The following is a 20,152-nucleotide window of genomic DNA, read 5'->3' on the forward strand; positions in this document are numbered from 1 at the left end:
CACTGAAACTATTCAAGCCTTCCAGTACCTGAAGGGGGCCTACAAGAAAGATGGTGAGGGACTTTTTAGGGTGTCAGGTAGTGATGGAACTAGAGGGAATGGAGTAAAAATAGAAATGGGTAGATTCATCATGAGCATGGTGAGAGACTGGCACAGGTTGCCCAGGGAGGTAGCAGAAGCCCCATCCCATTGGATGTGGCTGTGAGCAACCAGATGTAGGGTGAGGTGTCCCTGTCCATGGCAGGGGGTCTGGAACTAGATAATCATTGAGGTCTCTTCCAACCCTAACAATTCTATGATTCTAAGGTAAAATTGATAGTGGTATTGGTTAAGACTGAAAACATTTTTAAAATGTATTACAGTATCACAGTATAACTAAGGTTGGAAGAGACCTCGAGGATCATGGAGTCCAACCTGTCACCACAGACCTCAGGACTAGACCATGGCACCAAGTGCCACGTCCAATCTCCTCTTGAACACCTCCAGGGACGGTGACTCCACCACCTCCCTGGGCAGCACATCCCAATGACGAATGACTCGCTCAGTGAAGAACTTTCTCCTCACTTCAAGTCTAAACCTCCCCTGGTGCAGCTTGAGACTGTGTCCTCTTGTTCTGGTGCTGGTTGCCTGGGAGAAAAGACCAACCCCTTCCTGTCTACAACCACCTTTCAGGTAGTTGTAGAGGGCAATGAGGTCACCCCTGAGCCTCCTCCTCTCCAGGCTAAACAACCCCAGCTCCCAGCTTTCAGAATTTACTAAAATGATGTTAGAGAACATGGTACAAAATTTTTCCACTGGTATCAATTACATTTTCAAAGTTTATATGACTTTTTGAACCATATTCCTGAACCTGGTATTAAATGAATAATCTCTTTTATTGACAGGTGCATCTATCTCTTGTTGCTTTAGTAATTTTAAGAAAAGTAGCTGATGACTAGAAATTTATTTTCAGACAGGTAAACAATGCATACATCACTTTAAAAGGATGCTTTCACTTTTCTGTGAAAACAGATAAATAGATATCAAAGATAATTCTGGCCTGTATTAGGAATAGTGTGGCCAGCAGGAGCAGGGAGGTCGTTGTGCCCCTGTACTCTGCATTGGTTAGGCCACACCTTGAGTACTGTATCCAGTTCTGGGCCCCTCAGTTTAAGAAGGACATCGAGACACTTGAAGGTGTCCAGAGAAGGGCAACAAGGCTGGGGAGAGGCCTTGAGCACAGCCCTGTGAGGAGAGGCTGAGGGAGGTGGGATTGTTTTGCCTGGAGAAGAGAAGGCTCAGGGGTGACCTCATTGCCCTCTACAACTACCTGAAAGGTGGTTGTAGACAGGAGGGGGTTGGTCTCTTCTCCCAGGCAACCAGCACCAGTACAAGGGGACACAGTCTCAAGCTGTGCCAGGGGAGGTTTAGACTCGAGGTGAGGAAAAAGTTCTTCACTGAGCGAGTCATTCGTCATTGGAATGTGCTGCCCAGGGAGGTGGTGGAGTCGCCGTCCCTGGAGGTGTTCAAGAGGAGATTGGACGTGGCACTTGGTGCCATGGTCTAGTTGTGGGGTCTGTTGGGACAGGCTGCACTTGATGATCCTTGGGGTCTCTTCCAACCTTGGTTATACTGTGAGACTGTGATACTGTGATAATTTAAAATACACTTAAGCATTACATTTACACACATTAAGATGATTTATATTACAGATACAAAACTGAAACAGGTTGAAATATATCAGTGTTACTCTCAAAGTTCAGCCCTCAGAAGAGGAAGTACCACTCAGGATAGTACATTACAGACAAATGTAGCTGACCCCACAGAATCCAATCTGGAGTTATCTTTGAGAAATACACTCAAAGATGCCTACAGTGACAAAACCGAACAAACAAACACACAAAAAACCACCCAAACACAAAACAACCAACCAACTAAACACCAAAAAAACACCTTCACCCAGAAAGAAACATAAAAGTAGGGACATTCCGCATGACAGTCATCTTGCCCTGACTGTCAAAGGCTCCACAACATACAACCCTTTCCACAGCTAACATGTAACAGTCAATTATTTTCGTGCTTTGCTCCAGCAAGCTATTTGAAGGCTGTTCCACAGGCTCCCTCATCTGACAGAGTTTAGGAATGCTCTAATTTTCAGCCTGAAGGTCCAAATGGCCAATTACGTCCCATTGATTTGTTCTACTTTGCCAACATAGCTCTGAGAAGTATTAAAAAATCCCATGGAGTGGTAGCTAAATCATTCTGGCACACTGTTTAACTTGCCCTTAAAATTGAATTGATAAAGGATCCACAAGCATGAATTTTCTCTTAGCATCTGAAGCACTTCTTTATCAAAGGTAATTTGGGAGGTTTTAAAAAGGATCCTCTTATATTCTGCAATCAACCATCTCTCATCACAGCAGGTACCTACCAGAATACAAAAATTCTCTGGCATTTGTCATTTAATTTCATAGTACACAAGGAATTCTGATACTCAGTAGCTGAATAACTCTATGCAGTAACAAAATATGTACTACCAGACACATTGGATTCCCTGTAGGAATTATTTCCCAGTTCTGATTTCTGGTCCTGAGACCTGGAGAAGCTCGAAGAAGTGGGCCAGTGTGAAAACTCATGAGGTTTAACAAGGCCAAGTGCAAAAACTCATGAGGTTCAGCAAGGCCAAATGCAAGGTTGGGCCAAACCCTGCAATTGCTACAGGCTGAGGGATGATATGATTGAGAGAAGCCCTGGAATACCCATATAGTGTACTGGAGACGAAAAGCTGGACATGAGAACCCCGGAGGTCAGCTATACCCTGGGCAGCATTAAAAGACGCATGGACAGCAGCTCAGTGGAGGTAATGCTATTGAGACTTCACCATTGTTGAGATTCCACTTGGAGAACTGCATTCAGATCTGGAATCCTCAGTACAGGAAACACAGACCAAAGGAGGGTGGATCCAGAAGAGGGCCACAGAAATGATCAGAGTATCCCTCCTATGAAGAGAGGCTGAGAGATATCGGGTTGTTCAGCCTACAAAGAGAAGGGCCTGGGAAGACCTTCTTGTAGGCTTTCAATACTTAAAGGGGGCTTACATGAAAGATGGAGATACACTTTTTCATAGAGCCCATTGCAGGACAAGGAGGTAATGGTTTTAAACTAATGGATTTAGCCTAGATATAAGGGAATTATTTTTTACAGTGAGGTGCTGAAATACTGGGACAGGTTGCCCAGGGAGTTGCTAAATGTCCCATTCCTGGAAACATTCAGTTAGGTTGGACAGGGCTCTGAGAAATCTGGTCTATTTGAAGATGTTCCTGCCAGCTGCAGGGGTGTTGGTCTAGATGACCTTTAAAGGTCACTTACAACCCAAACCATTCTATGATTCCAAGATGCTATGATTCCGTGTGCTCTTCGTGTAGGATTCCACAAGAAACCCAGAACACTAGACAATGTTTGGTTTTTTTCCTAGATACAGAAGCACATTTGCTCTTTCTTCACAGTATTCCCTAGCAAACACTTAGTGATAGTACAAAACTTATATGGATAAGAGTACAAGATACTAAAGTTTCTTGATATCAGAAATATGATGCCTCTTAAAAACTGTAGCCATCACTGGTGCTATGACACATCTCATTCCAACGGCATTGATGTCATCAACTTATGTTCCTGAAAGCTAAAACCGATGCCTCTTGAACACTCAGCATTTTCAGAGCATTTCAAGCACGGCAAATAGCTAGGAAAGAAAAACAGGTTTCTCAGAAATTTAGGTATGCTTCTAATTATCTCATTCTGTGTTTTCAGAAAGTGACTGTTTCCAAAAAAGTGTATTTTCAACAAGGAAAATATGGTATCATTATTGTTTGATGAGGTTTTCAAGATTTTCTGCTTTCCAAATTCTTGCTGTTACCTATGCTATTGATAATGGAAAACAATAAAACAACTTTCTTTACTAGGCTTCAGAGGCATCTCAAGAACTTAGGATATAAATGAAGGGCTTCTGAAAATACTAAGAGTATAATATTACAAGATTTTAAATCTCTGGCTAGCAGAGCTAGAGGTTCATCATTACTACAAACTCAATGCAGTCTGCATTTCTGTCTTGAACATGTCTGCATGGATGATGCTTTGACTCTGCTGTTTCTAGACCCACATGTATACAAGACTTCACCAGTTTTATTCTCTCAATACACCTGGATTGCAATAGTAAGTCATTTCATAAAAGACTGCAAAGCTCAGCCACCTCCCTCTGCTGTGACCCACCTGCACATACTTAGCTTGAAGGTTCAACAACCAAGTAGCGCTGAGCTGATGTCAGGCTCTGCAAGAGCTCTGTCTGGCCAGCTGCACTGCCAGAACACAGAAGTCCTTCCCTCAGTGAAAGCACAACCTGAAAGCACTTTCTAACCAATTCTGGTTTCCAAAAGAACTTAAATTTTAAAACTCCTATCCTCAAAAATTTGCTTGAAATCAGGCAGGTTCCAAACCTATAAAGGGGGTTTGGTAGGTATGTATGATCATGTAGGTCTCATTTCATTAAGAAATCAGGGGAAGTAAAATTCTCTTCTATAAATAGTTGAATGTTCAAAAGAGAGTCCCAAAGTACTTCCTGCCTACTATTCTGCATCTGCTCCCTTGATTAATTTCCAGTAAAATACCTGTGAATATGTGGGAAACAAATGACATTTCAGGAAAGCAATAAACTTAAACTCACAGTCACAAGTATGCTTACATGCTTTATGTTTTCCAACTATCAAAAAGTTTTAAAAGTGCTGCATAAGGAGATGAGCAGTCCTTCCAGCAGCCTTTTCTTTTTTTTTTTTGGGGTGGGGGTGCGGAGGAGGTGGGAGAAGTATTTCATCAAAGGATAAAAGGAAAAAAAATCTTGCTGTTATTACTCTGTATGTTTGGTTTACTTAGTGATTTTTTTGAATGCAGTAGCCTTTACCCATCTGCTCAGATCTTTCCAAAATGCAGTTTCTAAAGGCAGGCCTTGATACATTGTCACGTGTTCTCCTTCAGGAAGCAGATTAATTTTACCTTTCAGAATTATTTTCTTTTATATATAATAAATGAGAAAATAGCCTGAGTATTCAATCTTATTGTAAGATTGTGTGAACTGATGACTCAAAGATGTTCGTTATGCAAATATTCGCTTTGCAGGGGATAAGCAATGCTCTAAATCATTATCTCTTAAAATCCTTCTTCAACTTCATGGAACAATCAAGTGAGCCTCTAGCTGGTACAATTCCTACCTTATTATGACTTAATCCCTGATTCCTGCTTGGGTGCCATAAATAGCAATATATTAGCTCAGCTGCAGCTCAGCATGCATACCTTTTCATGACTGTGACATTCCCAGTGGCAGTTCCTTCACCACAAGCCACATCTACTTGCAAAATGCACTTATACAGAAAGAAATATGATTAGGCTGTGAGGATTGTATAGCACATAGAAATTTCACTCTTGATAAAGATACTGTATAGAATATAGTTATGCTATGTCATCAACATATGATGCAATAACGTAACCATTAAAACCATTTAACACTTGAAAATGCGTATTATATAGATGACACAGCACCTTAACTGCATTTTCACCCAGCTGTAACTTCCTAAAAAATAAAGATGGTTAATATCCCAAACTAATCTGATATTGGAAAGGGTAATTTCAGTATTTGTGGGCTGTACATTCCAAATACTGTGGGATTAGGAAAGTAGAAAAAAGAAACAAACAGAAGTCATTAACTAGTGTCCTCCTCTGGGCAGTTCCTAAGATCATCACACTTTCATGGGACAAGTCAGTGCAGTACAGATATACCAGAAGGGAGAAACCACTTCCTATGGTGGTTATTTAGTGGGGCTGGAAATTCTCAGGGGTAATTGCAGAGTCACTCCTGTACTTTTAGACTGAAGAGCATTTCAAGGACACATAAAAACAAAGTCTCAAACAGTATCGGGGAAAGAAAAGGTATTTGTTGATTAGTAACCTTCATCACATCTCCATTTCAACATCTCTGTGCTAAAGCACCGCCAAAAAAATTACTCTCTCACACCGTTAGAGGCAATATGGAAGAGATGAAAGCATGCTAAAAAAATAAAAGAATGCAGAGCTAGCCATCAAGCCTAGCATTCAAGGAATGCATCTCCCCACTTTTCTCCCAGGTATAAATTTCTCCATATCTCAATACTCTATCTAGTACAGCACGACAGCTTGCTTGCTCATGTATGTATGCATGTATGTATGTATTTATACGGAGACTGTAGAAGGTAAGATACTAAAAAGATGACATGATGGGGTGTCAGGGTGAAAGAAATTAAATTATGTGGCTAATCTGGAACATCTATAAAAGTTCAGAGCCATTTGCAAATTAAAATACTGAGGAAAGGCAAAACACAAGATCTTAATAGCAGTTATAGGCCATCTTTGGTAGGACAGTTATGCCATGAGACGTACTGTATGAAATGAAACAACAGGATTATGATGGACAGAATACATTAGAGTAACAGTTTTGAAGAAAGGTGCAGGGAACTCTCAGATACTCCATGAATTGAAAAACATTGGATAAAATACCTCTGAGTTCAAGAATTAAATAAAGTATCTTAAGTTGGAAATCTAAATTATTATTTTGATGGCTAAATATAAATAAGTTAATAGATGCAATCGAATTGCATCAACATGCAAAAGATATTAAGTCCTCAGACCAGTATTAATTTACTAAATAATTCTGCTGTCAGAAGACAGCATGAAATATAAATGGCTATTTTACAATACAATACATCTAACCTATTAAAACTACATTAGTTTTGTCCTTAGTTTAGTTGAGCACTGATTTTTCATACATTTCTAAATGGGATACCTGTTCCTTCCTCTGAAGTTTTAGGATGAGGTATGGATGATATACCTCACTCCTTTTTCAGTTATTGCACCTATTCATTTAAATATGAATTATCCAAAAAGGAAATACTGGAAGATGACATTCACAGACTATGAAAATAAAATTTCAGGAATAGTCTAAGATGCATAAAAATCTTAAGACTTTGACATGTGGATTTTTAATTATTTCATATTTGGTAATAAAGCATAATTAAAAACTGAAGTCCAGTTTTGCAAAACCAAACTTTCCCCTTTAGATAGCATTCAAATCCACATTTAACCTGCTAATTTTAATCTATTCCAAGTATTTAGTTGTACACTAAAAGAAAATAACACTGTAATTAATAATTTAATCCTGTTGACACAGGATGAGGTATAATGGAAGAAGTTAGCTTTAGATTAGACATTAGAAAGAAATTCTCATCATGAGGGTGGTGAAGCATTCTACAGAAGTTGTGGAAGCTCCAACCCTGGAAGCGTTCAAAGCCAAACTGGATTTGGCCTTGGGCAACCTGGTTTAGTAGGAGGTGTCCCTGCACATGATTGGAGCAGGTTAGAAACGGATAATCTTTAAGATCCCTTCCAACTCTAATAATTTGTGATTCTATGATTTGTTAATGAAAATCTGCTCACTTCCCTAGAATCCAGACTCAAGTATCATTTGGATATTTGAGCTGCTTTGGATGTTTGATGCTTCTACTGTAAACAGAAAGGCTATTTCACCTTCAAGTTCTTCCCCAGTTCTGAATCTGCAAGGTATACTACAAAGAAACTGTAATATTTTTCCCTATTTAAAGGAAATTAAACTCCAAAAACTCTAAATTGTTTGTGAATAACAGAGGGTATTTGACATCATCAGAAAACAAATCACTCTTAAAAAACAGATGGTTTAAGAAAACTTTAAAATCTGTTCCAATAAATTTGTAAAGAAAAATAAATCCATATAATAAACAGGTAACTGATTTAATCCTTAGCTACTGACCATGTTAAAAATGTCATTGCAGATGAAAAGACTTAATTCATTTTGCATCACAGTAAAATTAGCTGTTTTCCTGAAGGGGACAAGCTGTCACCTGTCGTATTGAAGTAACCAAATTAAAATGAGACGGTATGAAACAATAACCTAAACCAATTGCTTCAGACAATTGAAAACATGAAGCCATGCTACTTAGAGAAAAAAATTAAACCTTTCACATTTTTTTTTGTTGCGAAACTCCTGAAAAAAAGTTGTTCTATAAAATTAAACAGACTAGAGATTCTCCTTTTAAGAGATCAACTAAGCAAACTAAAATAAATAGTTCCCCTTATATGAATGAATTTGAGACTCAGGTATACTCAGTTTAACAATAGTTTTCCAGTTGGCAAGTATCTTCAGGCAACTGTTTTATTCAGTTCTCAACAGAAAGAAGGTTACTGCCCAAACAAGGCAAAATACTTAATTTCACACCACTTTCCCATACTAGTTTTTTAAAAGTAGTAATGAATTCTCAAAGCAATCTAGGAATATAAACTCAGCTAGTTTTAAAAGTGAAGAAATAAATACCCCTTGCTTCAGTTAAGATTTTCATATGCTTTCTAATATGAATGGCTCTGGCACTTGAAAATAGTCTCCTAAGAAAAAAATCTTTATTCCTTTTACAGATTCTGTGCTTGGTTGTATCCACTCCTTTAAAACTTTTTATTCTGTGAGCTCCATTTTCCTAGTTCGATAGAGTGAGTCACATACAGAAGACTATTGCATTTATTAACAGCTACCAACCAGTATTTTTTTCATTGGCAGGTTGATATATTGTTGTAACAGTCAAAGCAAAAAAAGACCTTAAATAATTCTACTATTATCAAGGAGTTATCCAGTCATTAAAAAAAAAAATACCAAGAAACATGTATTCAGTTAAGATTTCAGAATACAATACATAATAAATACCAGTGTTAAGCTTGCCATTTAGTACAGCGTAGAAGTAAAATCTATTAGCTGTATGCTGTGTTTGTTGACCAACCTTCTTCAGATTTGTAATGGTCAGGTTTCAACATTTTAATGGTTCTTTTCTCTCCTCCCTCTAGTCTTCTTCCGCCTGCCCACAAATGCTATGTTGAAAATATCACACAAAGTAACTTAATCAAACTTAGTTATTTCCTAATGCCCAGTACATGGATTTCAAGTAGACTAGAATACTTAACACTGTCATTTCTTTTCCAAGCAGGACCCAAATTCAAGTGAACCCCGCTGTGAATGAAAGACTGTACTCACCTAAGTCAGGCCAGAGTATTTGGAAACAACTTAAGTACCCACAAATCTATTTACAAAAAAGTTTATAAATGAAACAGCATAAATAATAGTTAATCAACATGCTTAACATAGTAGTAATTTTTAAATGCTTTCTTTCTCCATTACTGTTTTTTAAGAACTGGATGTGCTACAAAGCTGATTACAGGACTAGATCATCTGTCTATAAAGAAAGGCTAAAGGATTTGAGGCTTTTTAGCCTAGAGAAGATTGGGGGGGACGATCTTACCAATCCTTATAAATACTTAAAAGGTGGAAGTCATGAGGATGAGGCCAGTGCTGCTCAGTGACGAGGTAACAGGCACAAACTTCAACACAGGAAGTTCTACCTAAACATGAGAAGCAGCTGCCCAGATAGGTGGTGGAGTCTCCATCTCTGGAGTTGTTCAAAACCTACCCTGATGCCATGCCATGCAACCTGTTCTAGGTGAACCTGCTCTGCTAGGGTGATTGGACTAGACAATTTCCAGAGGTTCTTTCCAACCCTTATAATTCCGAGATTCTGTGTGTAGGGTAATTTTTGCTGAGTCAAAGTGCAGGTACAAATTAGCTCTCCTCAAAGAAAAGAAGGTGGCTCTTTGTAAGCAGGGAAGAGTGAAAGGACTGTAGAAGGACTGAATAAATACTCAACATGTGTCTCATGAGTAAAAGAAGCTTTAGTATAGTTTCTGCTACTGTGACTTGAGATTCAAAGAAGGTAAAATTCAGGATTATACCCAAAGTCAGAAAAACTTTTTAGAAGTATAGGTTCTTTCAAAAAATAACTGGACTCTAACCCTGAAAATTACTTGTTACAAAACATATTCTAATTCTAATGAGAGACGGTGTTTCAAAGTGTTTTCAGTCCAAATTGAAGTGTTTCAGTCTGAAATACCAACACAGGTAGTGCATTCAGAGGACTGAGGTATGAAATAACAACTTCATTTATGTATTATACCCTGAGGACACAAGAGCAAAAGGTGGGTCTTGGCAAATGTCCACATTTCAAAGACACAAAAGCTTAGTTTGAATCTGTTGCAGTAGTATAAATATATCAGTGCTCTGAAAATGCATCTGAAATGATCTTGTTATTCTAGAACAACAGATTAAGGTCCCAACAGGATACTCACCTGTTTAGGATACCCAAAGTTTACATTAGCTCTCTTTGTTTCACTTAGTACCCTACTACACTCATCCTATCTTGAGCAACAAACTTCACGACTGCCTCAAGGAAAGTAACACCTGTCAAGGAGCATAAGAATACAGGGAATAAGGTGACCTTCCATATTGAGCAGTACTGTGAAAATGGAGGATTAAACAAAATTCCTCTGTCTTAAAAAGATGACTTCTTAGCTTAAGAAATAGTATTTTTTATCCCCCCAATTCAGGTTCAAATCCAGATTTCCAAAGGAGGAACAAGATATTCCTCTACAGTATTTCTACTAATGTCTAAAGTACAAAATATCTAAATACTACCTGAATACTATGCTGAAAAGCAGTTCAGAAAGCTTTTTGTTCTTTACTCACAACAAAACACAAAACACTTTCTAGATCAAGTAAACATGCAAATAAATGCTAGAAACAGTTCATTCTCCATGGATTAGAACAGTTATTCCATGAGAAGACCACAGCACTAGGCAGACTCGTGATGCCTTTGTGAGCTAAGGTGACTCATCATGTCCTAAGAACATAATGAAAAGTTGATTTTGTGCATTAGCACTGAGATCTTAATTTTCCATCAGTTTTCTTCAGTTACATATTGTTCTATTCTAAAACAAACATATAAAAAACCACCCCACCCCCAAAGAACAACTGTTCAACAATGGAAAACAGAAGCTTTTTTGCCTGTCTGAAAATCATACAATTCTATAAAATATACAAATTAACAATTTTGCATCATTAGAATACTTGTGAAAACAGAAGGTTAGCAACAACTGCTTACATTCAGGGATTTTCTAAGGCATTTTCAAAAAAGCTAATTAGTCATCAAATTAATCTGAAGCAGAGGATAACATGCATAACCAGGCTTTTGCATGATTTTGTGTTAGATGAAGTACACAGAACAATAATGATCAACTCCAGTATATATAGTGGGATTAAAATGTACCCAAGAAAAACTATGAGGTGCTTTGTTTCTTTATTTGCTTTGTTTGTTTGTTTGTTTATCCACTGCCTTAGTTAAAACATGTTACATTTCAAACAGGCAAAATTTTGGCCAAAAGGAATGGGCAGTCATAGGTTAAATTTTTGATTCTGCAAAGTTACTCACTTGTGAATTAATTTCACATCTTCACCAGTTAAAATGCAAACATTATAAAACACAGGTTTTTAACTTTTTTTCTTTTTGCAATGGTAAAGCCAGAAGGCATGTAGCATACTTCTCTATGTATCAGTCAAGCCAAAATTGAATGCCATGCTTATCTTTATTCAGCATAAACAATGTAGACAAAATGTAACAGAAAGGAGAGCTAGGTGATATAATTCAGAAGTAAATGTTTCTGAAATTATTTTCAGTGTGAATGGCTTTAAGACACATGCTGTTAATAGAATACATTAGTTATGTTGTATAATGTGTAATGTGGTATGTAGTCACAAAATCTAACTGTTCCTTCTACTAGCACAATGTCTCCATATCACTAGGATTATCTTTATTCTCATCTAGGACATCACGTGCCCCAATTACTGCACTGCTTTAAACATGTATTTTGTATTCTCTTCCCTAATATCCAAACTGTTTGAAACAGCTTCAGACAAAAAACCTCTCTCATCTACTTCAATCTTTATTTTATATGCCCTTTACAGTGCGTTCAGATTATAGCTACTCCAATTCACGCTCCCTGAGAACATATATGTATTTTATAGCGGCTTTTTGTCAGTAATCTGTTCCTACCTACTATCAGCATTACTAGGAGATTCAGATAGTGAATTCTCACTAGACTTCCCAATGTTTACATGTTCACATTCAAACCCTATCCTCAGAGGCATCACATTTTGCTCATGCTTTCCCTAAATGCACACAGAGGACCAAGCATGAAAAATAGCTCCACTTTTTTTTCACTGGTTGCACAGCATTAAAATCCTAAACATCTGAAATAATACATTTTAGAAGAGATTTTTTTTTATCCCCATCAACTCTTCCTCCACATCATCTATGTGAGATGAGAGGGAACCAGCACATGAAGGTATATTCCATGTCTCTAAGGGACATACATACCTTTTAAAGGCACTAAGGCACACAAAATTTTTAGTCCTACTTCTGCAGTACTTGGTTCTGTACATATGTAATGTATATGTATATGATGCTGACCACAAGAAACTTTTGATGTATTGCATCAGCATCTGGGAAAGATTATTGATCAACTAACAACTGCATGAAAGAAACACAAAATTAATTGTCTTACATCAAAGACATATTCCTTTTTCCTATTATCCCTTAATGGACACCTGAAAGTAGCACAAGGAGACATTATATACAGAAAACTCTTCTTTCACCAATTCCTACACACAATATAAAAGGCTGGCATACCTTACAGGTAATGCATAGGTGTGTGAGGTTTCAGAATTAAAAGAAAAGCTGTGCCTGGCTACTTGAAACCGTGGCACCCATAAATGCTTCTTACAGATCTACTGTAGCATGAATAAGCAAATTTGCCAATTCTCTGAGATGAACATCAGCATCCCAAAAGCACTCCCATTCTAAATTGAGGCCTATGATTTGGCAAGCACTAATGTGACCATTAGTTCGCTTTCAGTTGCAATTTTAAACACAGAATGCATCTATTCCCAGCTAACACTTCTACCAATCTTTTCTAGGCAGTGGGTTCACACACTGAGAGACAGCAAGGGGCCAGCAAGGTCCACATAGGGGCATCAGGTAACTACCCAATTTTAAAGCCAAATAAAAAATAATCCCCGTTTGAAGACAGCTTAGTCAGACGATGAACCCTAGGGGTTCACATGCTTAAACAATTCGTTAGGAGCAGAAGTATGCCAAATTCTTAACACACAATGGCAACGGTACTCCCGCGACCGTGGCCTGTTCCCTTTCCGACACACTCTGCTGCATGAACTGCCAGAAGGGTGAACCATATTGAGGATCACACTGATGGGTTTTTAGGGAGTGTGGCCGGAGGCTTCCCCTAAGAGGATTCCCTGTAGCCTGGAACGGTCGTATGGAAAGCTGCAACTACACAAAGCCCCCCAGATGCGGCCACCGCCGCGCGTGCCGCCTCAGCTCGCACCCAGCGCCTAGCGCCGCGACCCGCGCAGCAGCTCAGCTGTCCCCGGCCCCACCCCGCTCATGACGGACCGCGTTCAGCTCCCGCCATTGGCTGCGCGCGTAGCCGCCGCCGCCGAGCGACGCCCGTGTGACGTCAGTGTCGGTGCCGGCTGGCTTCGGGGACTGGGCGTCCGACCGGCGTTACGAAATGAGGCTTGGAAGTGCTAGGAGGAGAAGGCAGCTGTACGAGCTCCGCTAGCCCAGCGTTTCCCAGGGAAAGCCCTGCCGGCAGCTTCCCCGCCAGACAGGGACGCGCAGAGGCAAAAACGCACCAAGGGCAAGTCAGCCAGACAAACATGCACCCTGGCGACAGTCCCTCACCTTGCTGGTTTTGGTCTAAATGAGCTTCCAAAACACCTTTACTTCTAATATTCTGAAAGACTTAGTATTTACCCAGAGAGCAAAAGTTTTCTGAGGAAGTATTTTTGCCTTGGCTAAGAACATTCATTAAGCACTAATTAAGGCATTCACATACCGGGAGCAATGTATGATGCAACAGCCACTGGTAGAATTTATAAGCAAGTTTACTGTATTGCACAGAAAGTTACAGAGAAGGGATCTTTATTTTTTTTTCCGTGAGCAAGAGCTGTAGATGCTTGTGGTTCGAAGAGGAAACATGTTTTAATGATGACAAAGGGATTTCAATGCTATATGATGCCAAACAACGTTTGAGAACCTACCATTGAAATGTATTGTTAAAGATTACTGAACTGTTCTATCAATGAGCATTTTTTTCCCTGTGTTGGGGTGAATTTAATGTATAAAAATAAATAATCCCTGGACAAACAACACAGTATCACTGTGGGGGAAATACTATTTCTTTCAAGTCGGGCTAAGTAAGAAAGGGGAAGAAGCAGTCCTTTAATAGAGGAAGAACAGACATCTCACTGCTCAAAGGCTTTTGTCATATATAAACACATGCCCACAACAATACAATTTTTGGGATTTGTTATTTTGCAAAGGAAAGGAGTGCCAAACTGGTATTACTTATCATTGCTACCTCTGTAAGATTTGATTTTTTTCATAGCTCAGTTAGTCTTCATATGACATTAATGTATGGGAAAACACAGCATCTGGTAGTTGCCACAGTATTTTGCAAACAAGCATTTTGAGTTTAACAGTCTGTAATGTGTATTGGTTACTCACCATATCCATGAATGCCTCCTAAAGGGGAAATTATTCACATGCATCATGTTCACAGATCTTCCAACATTCGTATTTTCCTTGTCAGTGAGATTTATCTGTTATGGTATTCATAGATGCATTCCAGAACAACTGCATGAGCAGTTAACAGCAGGGATTATTGCAAGAATTACTGTAATCCATAAAAATAAAAATGCCCAGGATCCGAAGAAAGACTTCTCACGGGGTTTTCTAGGTACACGTCCATCCATTTATGCATCAGTTGCTACTTAAAAAACATTAAACTAATCAGTATACAGACAATGTTATGACAATGCCAACAGTTTGCCTTGATAAAAATCCAAGTGCTTTGGGAATTAAAGCATCTTCATATGCAGCATTTTGCACAGTTGGAAAAGGTTAGTCAAAAGATAGTTTCTTGTCATCCGTGCCAAATCAGTGGTTAGGGGGAGATGTGGAATCTCAGACTGCTTTGCCATGTTCAGAAACAAATATTGCTTTTTCTTCTTTCTTAGACACATATTCATCAGTGATGACTTTAATGCAGTTTTGCTTTCTTACAAGCCCAGGGACCAGGATGATGTTTAATAGCCATGTACAACAAACCCAAACTTTCTGAATTTGTTCTGTGGGTTTATTTCTTCAACTAAGAAAGAAGGAAGGAAGTATGCTTTTTCTGCCCCATAAAACAGGACTACAGTTTGATACCATCATGAGATATGATCATATGATAAAATTCAATTTTGCTGTCTAACCCCATAATAAGGCTGCCTGCTCCCTTTAAGTAAAATGACTAAGCTATCGACTCTTTCACTGCAGAACCTAGTTCTATTTTGATGTTAATACTGCATATAAAAGCTTGTGCATCAATTTGTACGTTGCAAAACGAAAGCAAAGCTTTAAGTCCCGTGTTACCTAACCATTCTTTCTCTCCTGTCCTTTTTTCCCAATTCAGCTCCCAGATAGTAGTTATCACTCCTGACGCTCTGGTAAATATCCTCGGGGAGGTTCTTAAGCTCGAGCTAAAGAGACGGCGTGTATTTTGAAGCAACACCGGCAACAGGCTCTTGCTTCCTTTTCCCTGGACAAGAATTTCCAACCTACCCCTCGGGCTCCGTGTATCCTCGCCCGGCAGCAGCTCCGGACACTGGCGGGCTTGGTGGCACTTTTCCCTGCAGCAGACTGGGCTCGGCTGCGGAGAGGGCTCTGCCTGGCAGAGGCTGTGTTGGCGTCAAGGGGGACCTCTAGGTGGGTTCTCCCGACACAGCGCATCCTGCCCTGCTTCTCCCACGGAGGGGCTGACAAGGGAGGACGGGGCGCTGGGGAGAAACAAAGCGGGATAGCGTTCCCAAAAAGAATCTGGTGTGGTTTGGGGGGGGGAGGGAGAGGGTTGTTTTGTTTTGTTTTGTTGGGGTTTTTTTTTTTGTTTGTTTGGTGGTGTTTGGTTTTGGGTGGTGTGTTTGTTTTGGGTTTTGTGTTTTTTGTTTTTTTTTTTAATTCGAGTGACTGAAAGCAAGGACAATTTTTCAAAGTGCAGTAATCTGTAGGAAAAAAAAAATTGTTGATGTCTGCTGAGATGTAAAAGATTTCTAGGTAAGGTTACCTTAGTGTGCTCAGGCCATGTATTGTTTGCTTGCCATTCTTTTTAAATGGTTTGCACTGCACCAAGACTTTTTGAACTTAAATCAACCCCTTGCCCTTTTGGACAGGAAATCCTGCAGTATGGAAGCCAGCTGCAACTTCAATGACATTAAAACAGGTGATAAGACTGTGTATTTGATTAGGGTGTGGGTGGACTGGGGAGTAACATGGTAAGAAACTGCACTGCAAATTTTTATAGATCCTATTTTCTCTAAGCTCAGCTCTGTTGCTGTCACAGCTCTGTTCTACAATACCCCAAATTAGCCCTAGTACGGCTGATACCGTTCTAGAGGAAGAATAAAATACTAAACTATTTGAATGTCACAATGTGTTGACAGCAAAATAGTATTTATTTCAGTTCAGTAATAAAGAGGGAGCTGCACTCCTTTGTGTATTACTGTACTTTGAGGAAATGGAGCACCAGACACAACAGATTCCAAAATTTATAAGGGGCTCTAGCAGCATTTATGCCCCACTACTCTATAAAGAAGGTTATGATTTATTTTTTTTCATTTAAATACAACCATGGTAGAAAGCAGAGTTACAATAGTGAGAATGAACATTAGCTCTCCTCACTTTGTAGAGTTACAAAACAAAGTATGTAATCATGTTCTAGAAATATTCACTGTAACTGTTAAAAAGACCAGGTAAGCTATTAAGACTGTTCTGATATGCTGATGCTTTATGTAAAAAGCACACATACACACACACACGTGCACTCCCTGCACCCCCCAATTACTTTGGGAATTCATACTGGAAAAGAATACAAACAAAACATTGAAATGGCAAGGTAATCCAGTTGTCTACTGCTTTCTCCAGGCTAGATCTGCTTGTTATCCACTTGTTATGAAATACCAACTACACCAAATGCTACACAAATCTGCACTGTCATTATTATTTCATATTGCACTTGCCTAACAGCATACATGCCCAGTCATCCCATGGGCACTGACATTTTCAACGCTAGGCTTGCTTAATGCTTTGTACTGTCTTGAGAAGAGCTTCTCAACAGTGACCTGGCACCTAACACATTTGAAATCTGTGAACGAGTCTATTCTGCACCTATATGTCAATTTATGTGGTTCTCCCTAGTTTGAAGTTCAGCACAAAGCATAGCACCTATTGACTCAACGAATTTCATTCAGAAGCAGAGCTGCAGGAGAGTGGGCAAGAACTCTCCAACAAAGTTGAATGCACAGTATAGGAACATTCAGTGCAGGGATATATTAAAGGCAGAGACTTTTAACCCATAATGAATTTTTGTTACATTTCTAGTATAGGCTGACTTTAGAAATTCTTCTAGTTTAAATCCATGATAGTTTGTTAATCAGTTCATCTCAAAACAAACAAACAAAAAACTGCTAAAAATGTTCAGTGACATTAAATTTAGTGGCACCATTTCTTTTACCATATAAGCATTTTATGTCATTATGATCCACATTCATCAAGTTCTTTGAAAATGTAGTTCAAGAACTATTTCAGGAGTGGTTTTTTTGTTTGTTTGGTGGGGTTTTTGTTTTGGGGGTTTTGTTTGTTTGTTTGTTTTTTAATAAAAAGGACAACAAAGAGTAAAGGACAATCAAAAGGAGATTTTACTTTGATTCCTTGGTTCTGCTACCAGAACAGCATTCTAACCATTAGTATTTAGGGTAGAAAAATGTTCATTTTCCTATAGAGAGAAAGATAGAGACAGAAACATCAGGCTGCAAGTGGTAACAGCTCATCCCCAAGATGGAAGAATCCCAGATTCCCCTTCCTTCTGTGAGATCTTCTTGAGAATTTTCCACTAAAATTAATTAGACCATGGACAAAGTACATTAGTAGCAGGAATCAGATTATCTGGGAGTGTTTCTTGCTTCCAAATTGGAACCAAGTCACAAACTGGAAATCACGTTGGACTGTAGATTGAGGACCTATCCACTTTTACTCTCACTGGTCCTGGGAATCTTGCATTTCTTTCTGTCCAATGAAACATCAGCACAGGGAGGATTGAGAAGTGTATCCTATAAACCTGTTTTTTAATCAGTCTATTAACAATGCAAAATTGCAAATATGTATCCATTCTGTTCTTTGGAGGTAAGAGAACAGAAGAGGATTATTTGCATCTCTATGTCTTAATTTCCACATAGTCTTCCTCCCAGAGCACTCAGCTTTTCAATTACAAGCGATAACAGAAAATTCTCTTAAGAATTGACTAAGGTCTGTGTCTGTTACACTGAAGTGCTAGAAAGTATTTTCTTTGCTTGACTTACAGCTGCAAATGCACTAGCAGACACCAGAACCTTTCTGGTCATGGTCACAGAATCAGACTGGTCATTCAGTCCACCTCCACTGCAATAAGCAGTGGCATTTTCAACCACATCAAGTTGCACAAAGTCTCTTACAGCCTGGCCTTGCATTTTTCCAGGGATGGAGCATATACCACCTGTCTGGGAAACTTTTTCCAGTGTTTGACCACTGTAATTTATATCTCATATCTAGTCCAAATCCACCCTCTTTTAGTTTAAAGGCCTTGTCTTCAGGTTACAGGCACTGCTAAAAGATGATAGTGCTAAGAGATGAAAGAATTGCTATTCTTCTAGTGCTGGATTTTTAGTATAAAAATCAACAAAGAAGATGAAAATATGTAATATAAACCATGCATGAGCAACAAACTGCAGCAGGGGCCTATGGATCTACCAGCTGTGATGAATGGAGTAAAAATCCATTTGGTGGTCAGTCACAAATGGTGTTCCTCAGGGCTCAGTGATGTGGTCAGCCTTGTTTAGCAATAATCTGGATAAGGAGACTGAGTGCACCTTCAGTAAGTTTGCAGAATATACCAAGCTGGGTGGAAGTGCTGATCTGCTTGAGGGTAGAAAGGCTCTTTGGAGGGATCTGGACAGACTAGATCAATGGGCCAAGGCTAATTGCATGGGTTTCAATATGGCTAAGTGCTGGGCCCTGCACTTGGGTCATAAGTGTAGTGTTACAGGCCTGGGAAGAATGGCTGGAAAGCTGCCTGGCGGAAAAGGACCTGGGGGTGCTGAACAGGAGCCGGCAGTGTGCCCAGGTGGCCATGAAGGCCAATGGTGTTCTGACCTGTATCAAGCACAATGTGGCCAGTAGGACCAGAGGAGTGATTTTACCCCAGCACTGAGCTCGGCTGGGGCTGTGTCTCAAATACTGTGTTCAGTTTGGGGCTCCTCACTACAAGAAAGACATTGAGGTCCATGTCCAAAGAAAGGCAGCACAACTGGAGAACAGTCTAAACAACAAGTCTCATGAGGAACAGCTGAGGGAATTTGGGTTGTTTTGTCTGGAGAAAAGGAGCCTGCGGCTCTCTACAACAAGCCTTACCACTCTCTACAACTACCTGATAGGAGATTGAAGAGAGCTGAAAGTTGGTTGGTTCAACCAAGAAACAAGTGACAGAACGTAAGGAACTGGCCTCAATTTATGCTGAGGGAAGTTTAGATTAGGTATTAGGAAGAACTTCTTTACTGAAAGAGTTATCTTGCCTAGGAAAGTGGTGGAGTCCCCATCTCTGGAGGTATTTGAGAGTTGTGTAGACTTAATACTTAGGAATATAGGTTAGTCAAGGATTTATCAGTGTTAGGCTAATGATTGGACTCAATGATCTTAAAGGCCTGTTGGGTTTTAAGCACTGGGAGTATTAACCATAGAGACAGAAATTCCTCCAGGTGATAGACAGTCCAGAGGTAGACCCAGGAAATGGTAATTCAGTCCCATCATTCTGCTAGCTCTTCATAAGCTGACAGCAAGGCCAACTCAGTTTCATCTCTCCCTCCTTATGACTCTCCAGAGGGGGTCCTTATCTGGTAACACACTGGGGTAGGACTTCTTATGGCCCGCAGAGGCATGGCTAATTTGTCCTGCACAGTTCTGGCCTGCTTAGGCCTAATGGAAGGGAGGCAATGGTGGGGGGGGAAAGGAGCACTGGGGATTGAAGTTTATCTGGTTGGGGA

General features: G+C 39.5%; 1 protein-coding gene across 5 annotated transcripts in view; it reads right to left on the reverse strand.

The window, feature by feature from the left end:
- Positions 1–20,152, reverse strand: part of PDE4D (phosphodiesterase 4D) — a 471,410-nt gene that overhangs the window by 304,304 nt on the left and 146,954 nt on the right. The window contains exons 1-2 of one of the 5 annotated variants that reach the window (XM_054179052.1): positions 15,648–15,729; positions 14,547–14,811 (exon numbers count right to left, since the gene is read on the reverse strand). The exons of 1 other annotated variant lie outside the window; for it this stretch is intronic. In XM_054179052.1, the coding sequence (XP_054035027.1) occupies positions 14,547–14,593 (47 nt within the window). In that variant the 5' untranslated portion in view covers positions 14,594–14,811; positions 15,648–15,729. Of the gene's footprint in view, positions 1–14,546; positions 15,730–20,152 lie in introns of those variants that run through there. 3 more of the 5 variants (XM_054179051.1, XM_054179050.1, XM_054179049.1) reach the window with 3 other exon arrangements.

The sequence above is a fragment of the Dryobates pubescens genome, chromosome Z (genome assembly GCF_014839835.1).
Source record: "Dryobates pubescens isolate bDryPub1 chromosome Z, bDryPub1.pri, whole genome shotgun sequence".
Taxonomy (NCBI): domain Eukaryota; kingdom Metazoa; phylum Chordata; class Aves; order Piciformes; family Picidae; genus Dryobates; species Dryobates pubescens.